The sequence below is a fragment of the Bos taurus genome, chromosome 23 (genome assembly GCF_002263795.3).
Source record: "Bos taurus isolate L1 Dominette 01449 registration number 42190680 breed Hereford chromosome 23, ARS-UCD2.0, whole genome shotgun sequence".
NCBI classification, from domain to species: Eukaryota; Metazoa; Chordata; class Mammalia; order Artiodactyla; family Bovidae; genus Bos; species Bos taurus.
The window spans coordinates 37788533-37807895 of record NC_037350.1 but is presented as its reverse complement, the minus strand read 5'-3'; the positions used below and the strand labels follow the sequence as shown (position 1 = coordinate 37807895).

Sequence of the window (19363 nt, the reverse complement as noted above, 5' to 3'; positions counted from 1 at the left end):
TGCGGTTACGCAGATGACACCCAGCCAGTGACCTCCCTCCTAGATTCTGTCCACAAAGGTCTCTGATTCACCATAAACTGCAGAGGACCTGACTGTGTCAAACTCTCAGAAAACATATGCTTAATCAATCATTTAAACTTTCACATACTTAATGTTGCCTAACAGTGGCATTTAAAAATATTTAAATTATCCTCAATTTCTCCCTTTCCAATGTTTCTCTTCCTTCCATTGATTACAAATTTTTCTTAAATATAGGATATCTGATCTGGATATGTTCAGCAGATTTGCAAAGTTCAATGAGTTATCCTCATGTTGATTAATTTGAGATTAATACACTTCAAATTAAAACATTATTTCAAAAAAACACCTTCAACTTTCTACAAGTCAATAAGATGAAACTTACTGACTATAAGGCATGCCAGGATAAAGCTGGTTTCCCTTGCCATAGTAAGGCTCTGCAATAAAAAGCACATGTATTCTGGTTCCCACTCTTTCCCTCTTCATCATTTATGACATAGTATCCTTTGGCTGTCTATGAATTTCTATTCGTAAAGACACATTTGAAGGTGTTAACTACACAATTGTAGGTACATCATAGGCAGTAAATACTGGCTGGTTGGCAAGTAGATTAATTGCTGTAATATTTCAGGCCAATGAGCTTCTCTGTGAAATAAATTCCTGTTGCACCAACATGGAGAACTCCTGCAAATAAATACCAATGTTGATATTTTAAACAGGGGGGAAAAGTTATGGGCCAAGCTTTCTGGTAAACTGTTTGGATTTTTAATTAGAACAATTAAAAGTGACAGCCCTAGTAGCAAAGCTCTACTTCCTAGACCTCTGGATAAATACTTGGCACTGAACAACTTACAGTAGGAGAAGGTTCTGGCAGACTGTGGAAGCCTTTTTCCTTCCAGTTCACTTCCAGCAACTTCATGTGTGTGTGTCTCCCCTCAATGAAGGCTACATAATCCTTGAAATTGTTACAAGGGCCTGCTATGACACTCATGAAGTTGAGAAGGTAGCTCACATATTCCAAAAAGGAGGGTTTTGCTCTGCGAAAATAAAGTGAAAAGTTGAAGAGTCTTCAGTCTTTGATTTTTCTTTCATATCTGCAAATACGCCCGTTGTAAAGACAGGTGTTGTCTCTGTCGCTTGTTAAATGCTACACGCTCTTTCTTTGTTCCGTTTCTTTAAAAACCCACCTAAGAGTGAAATGTAGTTGAAAGGCAGTGAAGGAGGCGAGTGGCTCAGAGACGGCACGGCACTCTATGGCGCCCTCTGCTGGCTAACCGCAGCTCTACACGCGGAGGGCCAGACCGGGATAAAGGCAGCCTTGAGGCTGGGGAACAAACATTCTTTCTGGGCAACCTCAGCTGTCTGTCCACCCGAGAAAATGAAGGTAATAAACATCAGGCAGGGTGGGAATCCGGACTAATGGGACTTGGTCGAGATGGTGTGAGATGGGAAAACTCCCTCCCAACTGCCAAAATAAATACAAAACAAATGATGGGTGGAACTGGTTTCCGCTTGAAGAGGCCACACAAACTACTGCTGTAGCTGTCTCCTGTCTGCTTTGGCCTCCGGGCATGACGTCCCGGCCAACAGACAAGGGTGGCGGCAGGAAAACACTCTGCAGAGACCAGCTGTGTCTAGTGTGTTAACGGCAGGCTCCAGTGGTTAAGACTCCGCACTTTCAATGCAGGGGGTGTGCGTCTGATCCCTGGTCCGGGAACTAGCATCCCATATGCCTCACAACCAAAAATAAATGAAGTGCTGTGATATTGTCTGAGTAGAGTTGCATTAAAAATCGTAACATTGGAGAGCAAAAATAAGTACCAAAGGGCATGCTCTTCTAACGACAGAGTTGTGGGAAAAGGATTCCTCACAGGGTTAGCCCTCTAGCGTTTACACCGCTATGATGCTCAGCAAAGAAGTTGGTTCATGAGACTCTTGCGGTGGTTCTGTCTCCATCACTTCCAAGTCCCGATTCCTTAATGAAGGAATGAAGCGGGGACCCTCTCTCATACATCCCGGTTATCTCCTGCTACTCCCTGGTATTCTGGTATTCATTGGAAGGACTGATGCTGAAGCTGAAACTCCGAAACTTTGGCCACCTGATGCGAAGAACTGACTCATTGGAAAAGACCCTGATGCTGGGAAAGACTGAAGGCAGGAGGAGAAGGGGACGACAGAGGATGATATGGTTGGATGGCATCACCGACTCAATGGACGTGAGTTTGAGTAAACTCCAGGAGTTGGTGATGGACAGGGAAGCCTGGTGTGCTGCAGTCCATGGGGTCGCAGAATCAGACACTGAGCGACTGAACTGAACTCTCTGGTAGGAACTCTTCGCCATGGCTGTACCACCCTCCCCCACATGCCATTTTACAGCCTTATCAGTGCTATTCTCCTCTTTACACGGCCTCCCTTCCTCTCTGATGCCCACCCCCTCTCTACTTCACATAACATTGGCCAAAATCCACCTTCAAACTTTAGCTTCCTCCTTCCTCCTCTTGCCCAGCCCATATTTCTCTCTCCAAAACTATATCCTATCTTTTTTCATGCCAGCATAATCATACTGATGGGCACAGGTAAGTGACTGTTTCTTGAGGATGTCCCCCAACTCCAGATACATGCCCAATAAAAATAATCCTGGAAGAAACAGAACAACCGCAGTGAAGGAGAATCCTGGGAAACTAAGAAAATTACAGAGCCACTGACCCTTTAATCAAGGGAACCTATCCCACAACTACACCCAAATCCATTTAAAATGACCTATGAACAAGGTTATCGTAGCTTACCACTTATAAAAGCCAAAGACAACCCAGTCTACCGATTGTCCATCATAAGTAGCTTCATTCCATAAACAATATTACATCCATATAAACAAGGAAGAGCTCTGAATACGGATGCCCAAAGGGCTCGAGAATATATCGTCAAACTTACTTTACAGCAAGTCGATGTTGCTCGCTGGAAAGATCTTCAGCCCTTCGACCTAGTCCTATGAAAAGAAACATTTAGAAGTAAGAGGTTTCGAGTGAAGTAGATCACTACATCCTAAAAGAGGCTGATCAAAACTCCTTTGAAAGAAATGATTCATTTTTATTTCATCAGTCATAAAGAGTCTCTGTTTTCCTTTTTTTTTTTTAAGTGCTCTGGATCAAAGAGCCGCCAATAAGTACATGAGTGAGGAGGAAAGTCTTTATAGGTTCTTAGGAAGAGGGGAGGATTCGGAGGTTACCCTTATTTAATTCACCAGTATGAACAGGGATCTACACTGCATATATTCCTTACCACGCTGTATAGGTTTTCCCTGCTACATGAGACACACAAGCCTGCCTTTGCGGCCTGCACTCGCCTAACTGCCACCCAGATTATGCTGGGTACACACACCTGGTACACGTTGAGAATGGAATGGAATGGGAAAGGAATAGGGCACTTTCCTCTTCCAAAGGGGAAAAAAAAAAAAAAAAAGGAAATGTAACCCTGAATGCAGGGAAAACACCAAAGAATTATCAGGAGGTTTTTCTTCTTTTAAAACGTACCCATGCCAGAACTCCCAACCAAATCACACTTGTGCCTCCTAGAAAATGCGTCTGTTAACTTACAGTCAAGGAAACCAAACTGTCATCTTAAAAGCAAAAGAATTCGACTTTAAAACTGTATATTTAGCTAAGACAGATTACGGTCAACAACCACCAACACAACTCAAAAACATGCCTAAGAGAAGGCAGAGTGTTTCTGGAATTTACTTGTTCCTCCTACACACAAGAAAGAAAAAAAGGCAAATAAACATTTTGCAGCATGTAAGGGATATTCTAAAAACAAAAAACAGGGTAAACTGAGAACGCTTTAAAAAGTAAATTTAGGCAAAAAGCCTATGTATTAAAATCAAAAACAAGAAGCAATGTTGATTAAACAAAATTACACTCACTTTTTTCTAAGATCTCATCAAATAGTCCAGCTCTGGCAGTCTCAGGAGGGCTTCCCTGATAGATCAGTTGATAAAGAATCCGCCTGCAATGCAGGAGACCCAGGTTTGATTCCTGGGTCAGGAGATCTGCTGGAGAAGGCAGAGGCTACCCACTCCAGCAATCTCAGGAATTAAACTGATTTTAGCTTATTGACTTATGGCACTAGTATGAGTCTATAAGCACGATCAAATGTTTTTCAGGTACAAAAATATTGACCAACTCTCACCATTTTGTCCAGGACTTTGCCAACTGGGGCACTAAATATCTCCTGTCCTGGGAAACGTTTGGATTCTGAGCAAACTCGGATAGCTGGTCAGTGTAGAAAGACTCCATCCTCAGAATAAAAGTACTCAGTTCTCTAGAGAATGACTAATCACCAAGTATGAACTGGGAATAAACAGGGTCAAAATGAAATCAAACCAGTTCTCAAGCTTTAAGTAAAAACAAGAAGACTCGCTAGTGGGGACTAAATCTTCCCAATCTGTCAACACATAAAGAAGTTTCAACAATCGGAAACCATTTGTTAGAGCCCTACAAACCCAAAGAAGACATCCTTACTAATCGCACCTGCTTCTCTTAAGCCCATATTGAAATATTCCTCTTGCGTGGAAATGCCACCCTCCTTTCCTGGAACCGGTAGTAACACTGGAAATAATCACACGTTCTGGCCATTATCAGCAAGGGCCCAAGTGAAGAAAATGTTCAGTTTTTAGACAACCAGAGGATTCTTCCTCTTGCCAGCTTTTTATAGGTTCGGGCCAATCTCATTATATAATTTTCCAAGCCAAAAATAAAGGTAACTTAACTAGCCAATGCTGTTTCGTCTTTTATTACCTTCTGAGCTTCTCAGAGATGAGCCCAAAGGAAAAAGGATGCCATTTCTTCTTAACAGATTTGGAAATCAAGGGCAGAGAGTACCACAAAATTAAACTGAAATTTAAAACATCATACAGCTAAACCAAAAACCTACTGCTCTTGATGCAAATATTTCAGCAAAGGCTACAGATTCAGAAATGGAATGGTAGGTCACGGCTGGGAAAGTAAAAAGCTATGATTAATCTGAGTTGCAAAAAAAAATTTTTTTTTTACAAGATATAACAAGATCTGCCAGCCCTTGTCTAAACTTTAGGCTGTGTATACAGTGGAAAAGAAGAACTCTGAAGGTCAGGCTCACTCTTAGACCCAAAAGGAGGGCTGCTGTTCTCACCGTCATGAACTTGGAATGCCAAGGTTGTGATCTTCTGAGTAACAATCATCAGAGGCCTGAAAGGAAGATAGAAAATAATGAAGACTGGCCACATCGCCACGGGAGAAAATGTTTATTCCATCTCTGGCCCTGGTAGTTTCTCATCTTGATGGTTATTAAGTAAAATACAAAAACCATGGAATTCAAAACAATTTTCCCCTTCCAAATCACCTTGAATAAGTAGAATAAGTGAACAGCAAGATCACCGGGAAAAGTCTCTCTTGCATTTTTACTCGAAGCTAAGTTCCAGAAGCAACACTGCCAGCATCTGCTGGAGCTTGTCTGAAACGCTGAAGCTTATGCTCCATCCCCGACCATAAAATGAGAACCTGAATTTTAACAAGATCTCCATGGAATTCAAATGCACATTTAAGCGTAAGCAGCACTTGTCTGGGAAACACCCAATCCAGTGCCCTGGTACAACCTGGATGGGTATATATGTTGGCTTCTTCATCCTAATATGGTCTAACATGGTTTGTTCTATTTAAAAGCAATTCTTCCGTGTACACGTAGTAAAAAAAAGAAACACATTTGTAAAATGTAGCTTCCTGTAAATAAAGCATTTTGTGACCTAAAATAGCAACAATCTTAATTTGAGGGGAAAAAAAAGCTTAAGAAATGACACCCATGTCAACAAGGGTGCCAAGATAGTTCAATGGAGGCAAGAACAGTCTTTTCAGCAAATAGTGATGGGACAACTGGACAGCCACATAAAAAGCATACTGAAAGTAACTAAAAATGGTTCAAAGGCCCAAATGGAAGAGGTAAAACTACAAAACTCTTAAAAGAACACACCGGCAGAAAATTTCATGACGTTCAATGTGGCAACAGCTTCTTAGATATAACACCCAAAGCGCAAGCAACCAAAGAGAAAGAAAACGGATTAAATGGCTGTCATTAAAACTTAAATTTTTTGTGCTTCAAAGGACACACACCATCAAGAAAAAGTGAAAAGACATTTCACAGAATGTACAAACATATGTGAAAATCATACATCTGCTAAGGAACCTGTACTAGACTACACAACGGACTCTTCCGAATTAAAAAGACAAAAATAACCAGTTTAGATGGCCTGAATGGACAGTTTAGATGGCCTGAATTTAGAAGGCTCTGAATGGACATTGATGTTAAAGAAGAGATATAAGCACATGAAAAGATGTTTCGCTGTCATCAGTCATCAGAGAAACGCAAATCAAAACCATGAGACACCACTTGGCAAGCACCAGGATGACCAGAATCAAAAAGACAGGTTGTTTTGGCCACAAGGCGGAGAACTGGAACCCTCATACATTACTGGTGGGAATTTTAAATGGTGCAGATGCTTGAAAAGCAGTCTGCCAGTTTCTCAAAAGGTTAGACATAGAGTGACCATATGACCAAGCAATTCCACTCCTAGGTATGTACCCATGATGTGTCCACACATAAACTTGTACATTCATGTTCAAAGCAACATTATTCGTAACAGCCCCAAAGGAACAACCCAAATAACCCAAATGTTACATAAGTACATTTTATTTATCCATCCATCAGATGATGGGTGTTTGGATTATTCCTTTCAGGCTGTTATGAAGTGTTGCTCTGAACATGTATGTACAAGTCTGTGTGTAGACATATTTTTCTTTCTCATCAACTGATGGGCAAATAAAACACGATATGTTTGTCCATCCAGGGCCTCCCCAGGAGGCTCAGCAGTAAAGAATCTGCCTGCAATGCAGGAGATGTGGGTTTGATCCCTGGGCCGGGAAAATCCCCTGGAGGAGGAAATAGCAACCCACTCCAGTATTCTTGCCTGTAAAATTCCCTGGACAGAGGAGCCTGGCAGGCTACAGTCCATGGGGTCACAAAGAGTCGGACATGGCTGAGCACAGCACACTCACACACACACACGTCCATCCAACAGAATATTCAATAATTCAATAAAAAACAATGAAGCACTACTAATGCTCCAGTGTGGACAGACCTTGGAAACATTACGCCAAGTGAAAGAAGCCAGACCCAGTGGCCACACACTGTATGATTCCATTTATACAAAGTGCCGAGAATAGGCAAATCCACAGAGAAGTGAAATAGATGGCTGGCTGCCTAAGACTGGGGTAAAGGGAGGAAATGTGGAGTGATAGTTAATGCATACAAGTTTCTTTGGGTAGGAGGGTGATGAAAATGTAAAATTAACCACTGTAAAGAGTTAGACTCTGTAAATTCACTCTGCGTATATGCTAAAACCTGCTGAATTGTGTCCTTTAAATGGGTGAATTGTACGGTACGTGAATTATATCTCAATAAAGCTGCAGCTTGGTTTTTGCAATCATCTGGTCTAGCTCAGTACCTTTAATAGCTCTATTCTTGCCCCATAAGACAAGATAAAATCTCACCACCCAACTACCGTACCTTCCTCTAAAGTACCTCTACCATGCCTTCCAAGTTTAGCCTGGTTTTCTGATCTCCATCCTCATGGCTTCTTCCTGAATTTGCCATCTCTAACCCATATGTTCTGAGGGTTCATTTACATACAAAGCTGAGGTTTGGTCAGTGTCTATGACTGCATCCTTGAGATAACCTTAGGGTGCAGCACAGCCTCTGGGCCCTGAGCTCTGGCCACGCCAGGTGTGGGAGGATGGGATGGACACAAAGCATCCTTAGGCCAAAGCTGATGTGTCCACTGTACTCAGCCTCCTCTCTCTGAGGTCATTTTCTTCTTTAATTCCTCTCGTCCCCATTTCCACTTTCCATCTCTTTAAAAGAATAAACATGTAATATTTTAAATTACCAGTATAAGCTAGAAAGATACACTATTTTAAAGAGCATGTCAACAAAGGCCCTTTGAAATCTTAACACCTACATCCAACTTTATATCTCATTTGCAAAAGCCCCACTGCCAAGATTTGAAACAAGAGTCCTCACACTGTGAAAGGTGAAGAGCAGGGGAAGTGAGGGGTCTGCCTGTGGAAGGGAGGGGTGGCTTGCTCTCCGGGACTGGGGAGAAATGGGAGTGGCGGACAGGGGTCCCCAGGGTGGTCACTCTAGGGCAGCAAGACAGCTCACAGCTGACACTGATTTTGATTACACTCTTATGTAGTGGGAAAAAAAAATAACTGCTTCAAGAACATGGAGGTTTGGGTCCTAAAAATAAGATACATCAAAACTTTCTGTAAGAGCAATTTGGCCTTATAGACCCAATATAACCTCACAGCTCATCTTCTTGATATTCTACCAGACTTCTAACCCAGAATGTATAACAGATGCAGAGAGCTATTTATCTTGAAAGGGACTCACTCTAAGCATCACATTCCAAGTGGTTGCCAACTATGACCTTTTTTCCCCAAAGCCTTTTTATCCTGTAAGACTAAGTCTGAGGAATCAGTAATAGGACCTAAGCTCCCAGCCTTCTTTACACAAAGCCCAGCACAATTTTTTTTTGTATTCTGAGACACACATTCTGATGACCATGCACTTTGCAAACTTAGTTTCTACATTTCATTTAATTTATAACTTCATTTTTAAAGGGTTTATAACATTGATATATCCATAAAGAAAATGTATCACAGTATTAGCTTGGTCTTCTCTCTTTACAGAAGACAAATGGATGGATAAAGAACATACGGTGTGTATATATATATAATGGAATATTACTCAGCCATTAAAAAGAACGAAATGATGCCATTTACAGCTACATGGAGGGACATGGACATGATCATACTAAGTGAAGTAAGGCAGAGAAACACAAATATCATATCACTTATATGCAGAATCTTACAAAATTGATACAAATGAATTTATTTACAAAACAGAAACAGACTCACAGACTTAGAGAATGAATATGGTCACCAGTGGGGAAAATGAGGTGTCGGGGGCGGGGCGATAGATTGGGAGGGACATGTACACAATGCTATAATTAAAACAGATAACCAACAAGGACCTGCTGTATATAACTTAGGGAACTCTATTTTGTAATAACCTAAATGGGAAAATAATTTGAAAAAAGGATACATATTTATAATTGAGTCACTTTGCTATACACCTGAAACTAACATTGCTCATCAACCATATTCTAATATAAAATTAAAAAAAAATTTTTTTAAGAAATGTAACATTTGTTTTCCTTTACCAGGGAGTTAGATTTAATGTATTTCACAATTAGGCACACGTTCAGCAAAGCATTTAGTATCTATTCCCAGAAATAATGGGCATGAGAAAGCAGCTCTCTGATTGGCTGCTGGGGGTGCGTAATTGACGGGCTCCAGCTCCATCCTCTGGTTCCATCGCCTTGTTGGTGCTGAACCCACACCTCCTGAGGTTGTGTCCAGTCAATGACTGAGCACAGCTGGGTACCCAGCAGGCCCTCCAGGCCAGGTATGGTGCTCCTCAGCCGGGGATCCGAGCTCGAGGACTTATCCCTGAACTTGCTGAAATATTACAAGAACTGCACTGCAGTCCAAGACCTCAGTCCCCTCCTTTCCTGTCCATCTGAGGGGTCAGACATGCATGTCCATCTGATGGCTCCCCCAGATGGAAGAACCTCCCTGTTCAGTTACCTCCATGTTTCCCCTCACAGGTATTTCACCCAACAAATCTCATACTTCTGTTCCCACCTTGGCATCCACTTCTCACAGAACCCAGACTAATAAAATGCATAATAGTAAATATCTGCATCAATGTAAATGAATAACAGTTATTCCACATGAAATCTGTACCTTTAGGTCTATGTAAGAATCATATTGTTATCATTCTTGATGAAAAAAAAATCTCCCTTCTAGGGGGGCAAAAGAAAGAAGCTATGGGTCAAATATTGTTACTCATCACCAAGACTATACTTTCAATAATATAGTGTTTCTGTTTGAAGTATCTGAAGAAAGTTCTAGCAACTTAAATAAGAAACAACTCACATGTGGGATCATGGGCTTATAAAACACACTGGCAACCTGTAGGAAAGGAAATGGGGTTAGACTCCTCCTCCATTCTTACTTTCCTGTGGCTGTAAGGAATGGAGCCATACGCTCCTGCTCAGAGGATGTCCATTCTGAACACTCTTTCATTCATCAATTTATTTAAGCCAATGGGTAGATCAGATGCCAAACTCAGACAGCACAGCTTACTGAGACGTCAGAGTTACTGACTTAGGATAAAACTCAAATATCATAGTACCATCCATGTTGCATTTCAATCAAAAAGTAATATAATCTAAGACACAGACCCCCTATTTCCACTGGGCTGATCAGGTCAGTGATTGGGATTATAGTAAACCAACAGAGGAAAACATCTCCCATGGAACAACAGGGCCAACAAACTCTCCTACCCCAGGGGGTGTGAGTGAGTGGTATTTCTAGAATGCCCAACAGGATAACCAGGAACACAAATGGCTGTTGTTCCACTGGTGTAGGCTGCAGCTCACCGTGAGAAGCATGCACAGTGTGCATTCAACTGTATCATATTTACATGACATTTAGAACTTATTATATAAAATTAAAAAAAAACAATTATTGAAATCAATAAAGACCACTCCCCAACCCTAGACAGAATCACTGTCTTAGTATTTATTTCCCTCCACTCTTTTTTCCCCCACACATGTTCACATTCATGAAAATGGAATCTCAATACATGTATTTTTTGGTGTGGTTTTGATTTTCCATTATATTGTAAGCATTTCCAGTGTTATTAGATATTCTTTGAAGGCATCCTTTTAATGGATGCATATTAGTACCAGAATTTATTTTTTAATTTTTTTGGCCACACCATGTGGCTTGTGGGATCTTAGTTCCCCAGCCAGGGACTGAATCTGTGACCTGAGCAGTGAGAGCACGGAGTCTGAACCACTGGACAACCGAGGAATCCCCGTTTAGTATCACAATTTAACCACTCACCACTTTTGGACCCTTTAGGATGTTTCCAATTTTGCACTATGATGGACAAATTGCACTATTCATAAGTTGAACACACATATGAATAAATTTGATTTCCTTCAGGTAATTCAGTTCCTAGGAATTCATAATAATGATATAAACTTTTAAAAATTTCTTGCTTAAAATTTATGGCTAAGTTGCCTTCCAGAACAGTTGTACCAATTTATACTCCCACTAGCAGCATATAAAAGTTCTCATTTCATGATGTTTTCAAAAAAACATGAGCAACTCAAACTGCCATCCTGATGACAGGGCAATTATCTGCCTGAATCTGGCCCTGTCTGCAAAAGGATTAAGGTTCCTTCTTGCTGTTTCCCTCAGAAGAAAACTCGATTTGCACCCTTCTGTGAGCAAAAAAACAATCAGTTCACTATCACAGACTTAAAAGGAATCAAGTATCAGCTTTATTACAAGTAATTGTTGAGCTTCCCCAGGGAGAACAGTTAAATCTTCCCATATTTTTAATAACCTGCATTCACAGAGAAAACACGGAGGGCGCTGGCCCCGTGTGTACTGACACAAATGACATCAGCATCACTAATAAAAGTGAATCTTGCGTGTCACGCTCGCCATTCACACCAGCTTTGATTACTTTCAGAATGATAAAATTTCAAGACCCAGAGTAATCTGAAGTACAAGTTTATGTGCTCCCCCAAATTAGAAACACATATACATCATTGCTGGAGAAGGGAATGGCAATCCACTCCAGTGTTCTTGCCTGGAGAATTCCATGGACAGAGGAGCCTGGTGGGCTACAGTCCGTGGGGTTGCAAAGAGTTGGACACAACGGAGCAACTAACACACACACCTCATTGTAACAACACGGACATAATCCAATCTTGGTCACCTCCTCTCTGTGCTCTTGCTCTAAACAACAGTGTTAGGCACATAGGTTTGCACATGTGCTCAGAAGAGAACAGCTATCACATCAGGCTGCTGCCTTAAAACACCAAGTGTAACCTCAAATCACTGCTTGACTCCTCAACAAAATCCTAAATAAGATTCTTAGACCAACATAAACAGGAGTGTTAAATTCCATTCTGAAAGAGAACTGCTGGTTGCTTGCATGTTCATCATGAGAACGGTTTCCTACTGGGGCTTCCCTGGTGGCTCAGACAGTTAAGAATCTGATGCACGTTTGATCTCTGGGTTGGGAAGATCCCCTGGAGAAGGGAATGGCAGCCCACTCCGATATTCTTGCCTGGAAAATTCCATGGACAGAGGAGCCTGGTGGGCTACAGTCCATGAAGTCACAAAGAGCTGGACATGACTGAGCAGCTAACACAATGAGAACAGACCGTCAGAATCTCTCCTATTGACCATGTGTGATGTAAAACACTGTGTCAATTTCCGGTTAGTTTGTACCTCTCCATTTACGTTTCTGACATTACCCAAGAAGATGGATCTATATCAGTGAGGCACTGTGCATTTAGGGTGACAGGGAAAAAATAATGCTGCTGCCTAAGAATGCCCTATAATTTAAAAAAAAAAAAAAAAAAAGACACATATCTTCCAGGAACTGAATAAAGTATGGTCACTTGCCAATTAGGGCTCTAAATCACCTTCAATGTACAGGAGCAGACACATTTTCGTTGTCTCCTTTCCCTAACAGAAGTGTCCTTTCTAATTCAAACAGTCTGCACTTTTATATGTAAAGAAGAGATTTCTTAACACAAGCAGACCCAAAAATGCCAGAGGATAAACACCACATAAGGAAATGTAGCACAATTTCGCCTACGCCGTTGACAGTGGAGTGGACAGGAACTTCCATCCTCCAGTGCTGTCAAACCCCAAATCCACCCCGTTTCAAAAACGCATGACTGTCTTCCCATAATTTGCCCTCTATCCTTCCCTTTTGGTAACTTTCCACAATTGCAATTATACTAAAAATGACGTAACAACCGTTCGAGAGTTTTACGGACAAAACCACTGGAGATGTCATGAAGGCAGGGAGGAATGTGGAGAGGGAGGCATTGTGTCCTGTTTGACCAAGAGCTGGGGACTGCAGTCAGCAGATATATGTATGAAATCAGAACAATGGATATTTATCTCCTAGAGCCACCATAACCTCTCCCAGTTCTGGAGGTCAGAAAGGCCACAAGCGAGGTGCTGGCAGAGCTGGGTTTTTCTGAAAGCTCTGACGAAGAATGTTCCATGCTTCTCCCTGGCTCCTTGGGGCAGACGGCAGCCCCTGGAGTCCCTTGGCTTGTGGCTGCATCACTCTTATCTCTGCCTCCGTCTTCACGTGGCCACCCTCCCCCTGTGTATCTCTCTCTCTCTTGTGGACATTTTATAAGGACACCCGCCATGTGAATTTAGGGCCCATCCTAATCTAGCATGCCCTCACACTAACTAATTACACCTGCAAAGGTCCTGTTTCTAAATAAGAACATATTCTGAGGCTCCAAGTGGACACGAATTAGGGGAACGCTCGTCAAACCAGTTCATGGTGACGCGCTCAACATGCGGCCTCCCTACACAAACCTGGAAAGGGTAACTGCACATGCATTCTTCCTCAGTCTTTCCTCACCTTTGTCTCCTATAATCGCGCCTGCCATCTACAGGTTCTCAGTCAGGTCTGCTGAATGGTGAATGAAGGTACCTTCCAAGGCAGAACCCAAGCCACTCCTTGGAGTGTGGATCTGATCGATGATGGCTTTGCTCTTACACAATCCCCATCCACTTTCTCTGGAGTGGTTTTCTCCAACACGGATTTAGAAGGTAAGGGGAAGCAAAGATGCTTGCAAAGCAATCTTAATGCAAGATTTTCATGTTTATAATCCTGCCTCACACCCTTTTGGCTTTCTCAAATACTAGAGTATTTAACTCATTCATTTAGTGAACACCTATGACATGCCAGGTGTTCTTCCCTGGTGGCTCAGATGGTAAAGTGTCTGCCTCCAATGTGGGAGACCCGGGTTCAATCCCTGGGTCGAGAAGATCTCCTGGAGAGGGAAATGGCAACCCACCCCAGTATTCTTGCCTGGAGAATCCCACGGATGGAGGAACCTGGTAGGCTACAGTCCATGGGGTCGCAAAGAGTCGAACACAACTGAACGACTTCCCTTTCGCTATGACAGACCAGAAGCTCTTCTAAGTATGGGGAACGGGGGACATAGTTCTGGGGTTAAACCAAAAAAACTGAAGTCTATTGATTAAACTCTAAGGAGAGTTATGACCACCATTTTGAAATTACTTTTAATGCTATAACTTTGCGACTGTGTTGCTAATCTTTGTTGCTCCCACGTTTTCCATATTTTGCTAGCCATACACATCATTGAAAAAAAACAGAAAGAAGTTTGTGAATCTGTTTCAGGAAAACTGAAAAACAGTGGTCCACAATCTTGGAGGAAAGGAATAAAGAAAGGATGCAACTCAAAGAGAAAAAGGCAAAACCCAGAGGACTGAGGGTAAGAGGAACTTATGCCCAGAAAGCCAGTCTGAGACCAAACTAGGGTTGTGGAAGTTTCAAGGCAACAGGTTTTGTGTTCCAGGCAACACTTCGCCTCCTGAAGTCTCGTCACAATGGGAGAGTTTAGTTGCACAACTGGGAAGTTCATACAAATGAGTGGTAAGTTGTAGCCCTTATTTCATTGATTACTCTCTACCAACTCAGCCCATGAAAGGCAGGTCACCTCAGGCCACCTGCGTAGATGAAAAGCGAACTCCTAAGGAAGTGACGTGGAGAATACATGACCTGTGAGGAGGAGGATCTCTCCTTTAGTGCCTGTTCCTCAAGATTCTCAAAAAGCTGTTCCTGAAAGAGCATCAACAGAGCACAAACTGTTCACTGATTCACCATCACCTTCACCAGGCGACCCACTAGGAGAGGGGTGGCCCCCCGGGTGAAGGCCGCAGTGACAGACAAAATTTTACAAGGATGGAGACCCCTGCTATGCATTACCCTTCTGGTTGCCAGAAGTCTGGGGGAGGTGGGGAGGGGACCTGGGAAGGCCAGAGCAGCCAGGGGTCACTCAATGGGGCTCACAGAACAGCTGTTGGATTGGCCAAAAAGTTCATCTGGCTTTTCTGTAACAGCACATGGAAAAATCCGAATGAACTTTTTGGCCAACCCAATGTTTATCAGCTCCTATGGAAGAATTTTGTGTTATTAACTAGTAAGAGATAAAACACCAATGCTGTATTTGGGACCTTAGAATAGGGGTTGGCAGACTTTTCTGTACAGGGCATGATAGGAAATATTTTGGCTTCTGTAAGGTCATATGGTTTCTGTCATAACTACTCAGTGCTACCACCATAGTGCAAAAAGCAGCCGCAGATAACAAATACATGAGTAAGTGCCTGGGCATGTTCCAATATAACTACAGAATCAAGTGGCAGCCCAGACAGAGCCCACGGCACGTGGTTGGCAACCCTGCCTTACGACAACGGCAGAGCTCACCATCCTACGGAGCAATCAAATCACCGCCCTCAACCTCACGTGCACCGTCTCACCAAATGATTTAACCAAGTCACTGATGACTCATACCTGTGTTCTCGATCTTTACAGACCCCAGGGGACTGAGTCAAAGTCAGCCACCCAACCACCCCAACGCAAATGAAGATACTCACCCAGAAAAATCTGTAGTGAGAATTCCGTAGTGGAAGATGTAGATTCGACTGATGTGGCAGATTGTAAGGTAGCCCATTGCTACAAAAAAGGAGTATCTAGAACCAAAAAAAACCACCGAGGATCAGATCATTGTGCATGCAGTCAATCGACTTTCTCTTCTCTCCCTCACCCACCACATGCGATTAGCCGCCAAGTCCTACCTGGTCCACCTCCCTCCCAGCACATCCCTGCTCCTCACTTGCACACGCACGGCTCTCAGCCCTTCATTTTTCCTCATCTGGACCACTGCAGTCGTTCTCAACTGGGGCAGCATGATGGAATCACCTGGGGAGTAACTGGCCCCACCCCCGGATATTCTAATTTCATTGATAAGGGATACATGTGGCAGGTGTGACTACAACGTGCACCCAGAGCTGGGAACCGCGGACCTGTAAGGTCCTGCACTCAGATCCTCCTCTTCACAAGCCATCCTGTTTACACAGTGATCTTCCTAAAATATAAATCATCCTGTTGCCAACCACTCCCTTCCTGAAACACTTTGTTCCCTTGGCTTCCATTCTCCTTGTTTCCTTCCCAGCTCTCTGGTCAGTTCTTCCAAGGCTCTTGCTCAGCCTATCTTCCTCCCTCTACTCCTTAGGCATCAGCAGTCCCAGTGCTCTGCTCAGAACCCTCCCTGCTGATGCCTGAGGCTTCAATTTCCACCTTCTCCTGTTCACTCCCTGGCCTCCTTCAGAGGATCATCCTATGGTATAAACCAGCAATGTACACACACACATGCATGCATGCCATTAAGAACATTCATCAACTTGTACACATAAAGATATATGATCATCTGATTAACCACTGTCTCCCTTACAAGCCGGAAAGCCCCATGAGAATAAGGATGGTCACGTGTGTTTCATTCACCACTAGCTGAGACTGTCGCCAGTGTTGAATGAACACACAATAAATGAATGTTTCTTGACTTAAAAGCCACAGGGTTCAACCCTGGTTCAGGAAAACCCCACCTTCCCTGGGGCAACTAAGCCCACAGCTACTGAAGCCCATATGCCCTAGAGCCTGTACTCCACAACCAGAGAAGCTCCGGCAATGAGAAGTCCATGCACCCCAACTAGAGAGCAACCCCCACTGTCTGCAATGAGAGAAAGCCTGGACACAGCAACGAAGGCCCAGCGCAGCCATAGACTGATAAATAAAGCCGTTTAAAAAAGTTTTGCTCCTCCACCCCACGCCTACTCCCTACTGTCTAATCACATCAAAACTCCTGAATACAGCATTCCAGCTGCTGCACATGCTAAGCTCTACCTTAACAGTTCCTTTTTGGATCACCTCCAGCCATGTTCTATGTCCATCATGTGCTAAACCACACCGGACTGCTCCCTTCCAATTAAATCCTGAATTTTCAGGCCAGATTTCCTTCTCCTTCTTCTGTCTGCAACTCTTTGCTCCCTCATATGGTCTATCTGGACACAAATTATCTGATATCAGTTCAGTTCAGCCACGCAGTCGTGTCCGACTCTTTGCGACCCCATGAATCGCAGCACGCCAGGCCTCCCTGTCCATCACCAACTCCCGGCGTTCACTCAAACTCATGTCCATCGAGTCGGTGATGCAATCCAGCCATCTCATCCTCTGTTGTCCCCTTCTCCTCCCGCCCCCTATCCCTCCCAGCATCAGGGTCTTTTCCAATGAGTCAGCTCTTCACATGAGGTGGCCAAAGTACTGGAGTTTCAGCTTCAGCATCAGTACTTCCAATGAACACCCAGGAGTGATCTCCTTCAGAATGGACTGGTTGAATCTCCTTGCAGTCCAAGGGACTCTCAAGAGTCTCCTCCAACACCACAGTTCAAAAGCATCAATTCTTTGGCGCTCAAATTTCTTCACAGTCCAACTCTCACATCCATACATGATCAATGGAAAAACCATAGCCTTGACTAGATGGACCTTTGTTGGCAAAGTAATGTCTCTGCTTTTGAATATGCTATCTAGGTTGGTCATAACTTTCCTTCCAAGGAGTAAGCGTCTTTTAATTTCATAGCTGCAATCACCATCTGCAGTGATTTTGGAGCCCCAAAAAATAAAGTCTGACACTGTTTCCACTGTTTCCCCATCTATTTCCCATTAAGTGATGGGACCAGATGCCATGATCTTCGTTTTCTGAATGTTGAGCTTTAAGCCAACTTTTTCACTCTCCTCTTTCACTTTCATCAAGAGGCTTTTTAGTTCCTCTTCACTTTCTGCCATAAGGGTGGTGTCATCTGCATATCTGAGGTTATTGATATTTCTCTCGGCAATCTTGATTCCAGCTTGTGCTTCTTCCAGCCCAGCGTTTCTCATGATGTACTCTGCATATAAGTTAAATAAGCAGGTGACAATATACAACCTTGATGTACTCTTTTTCCTATTTGGAACCAATCTGTTGTTTCATGCCTAGTTCTAACTGTTGCTTCCTGACCTGCATATAGGTTTCTCAAGAGGCAGGTCAGGTGGTCTGGTTTTCCCATCTCTTTCAGAATTTTCCAGTTTTTTCCAGAATTTTCCAGTTTTTTCCAGAATTTTCCAGTTTCCTGTGTGTGATTGTGGTCCACACAGTCAGAGGATTTGGCTTAGTCAATAAAGCAGAAATAGATGTTTTTCTGGAACTCTCTTGCTTTTTCGATGATCCAGCAGATGTGGGTAATTTGATCTCTGGTTCCTCTGCCTTTTCTAAAACCAGCTTGAACATCTGGAAGTTCACGGTTCACATATTGCTGAAGCCTGGCTTGGAGAATTTTGAGCATTACTAGTGTGTGAGATGAGCACAATTGTGCGGTAGTTTGAGCATTCTTTGGCATTGCCTTTCTTTGGGATTGGAATGAAAACTGACCTTTTCCAGTCCTGTGGCCACTGCTGAGATTTCCAAATTTGCTGGCATATTGAGTGCAGCACTTTCACAACATCATCTTCCAGGATTTGAAATAGCTCAACTGGAATTCCATCACCTCCACTAGCTTTGTTCATAGTGATGCTTTCTAAGGCCCACTTGACTTCACATTCTAGGATGTCTGGCTCTAGGTGAGTGATCACACCATCGTGATTATCTGGGTCATGAAGATCTTTCTTGTACAGTTCTTCTGTGTATTCTTGCCACCTCTTCTTAATATCTTCTGCTTCTGTTAGGTCCATACCATTTCTGTTCTCTATCGAGCCCATCTTTGCATGAAATGTCCCCTTGGTATCTCTAATTTTCTGAAGAGATCTCTAGTCTTTCCCATTCTGTTGTTTTCCTCTATTTCTTTGCATTGATTGCTGAGGAAAGCTTTCTTATCTCTCCTTGCTTTTCTTTGGAACTCTGCATTCAGATGGGTATATCTTTCCTTTTCTCCTTTGCTTTTCATTTCTCTTTTTTCACAGCTATTTGTAAGGCCTCCCCAGACAGCCATTTTTCTTTTTTGCATTTCTTTTCCATGGGGATGGTCTTGATCCCTGTCTCCTGTACTGTGCCAGGAACCTCAGTCCATAGTTCATCAGGCACTCATCTATCAGATCTAGTCCCTTAAATCTATTTCTCACTTCCACTGTATAATCATAAGGGATTTGATTTAAGTCAAACCTGAATGGTCTAATGGTTTTCCCTACTTTCTTCAATTTAAGTCTGCATTTGGCAATAAGGAGTTCATGATCTGAGCCA

The 19363-nt window shown here is 42.8% G+C and overlaps 1 protein-coding gene across 6 annotated transcripts in view; it reads right to left on the bottom strand.

The window, feature by feature from the left end:
- MBOAT1 (membrane bound O-acyltransferase domain containing 1) overlaps window positions 1-19363 on the bottom strand; it is a 110819-nt gene that overhangs the window by 26816 nt on the left and 64640 nt on the right. For 5 of the 6 annotated variants that reach the window (NM_001192857.1, XM_024983700.2, XM_024983702.2 and 2 more), the window contains 4 exons: window positions 15693-15788; window positions 5185-5240; window positions 2950-3004; window positions 872-1055 (listed from right to left, as the gene is read on the bottom strand). In NM_001192857.1, the coding sequence (NP_001179786.1) occupies window positions 872-1055; window positions 2950-3004; window positions 5185-5240; window positions 15693-15788 (391 nt within the window). The remainder of the gene's footprint in view (window positions 1-871; window positions 1056-2949; window positions 3005-5184; window positions 5241-15692; window positions 15789-19363) is intronic. The other variant, XM_024983699.2, reaches the window with a different exon arrangement.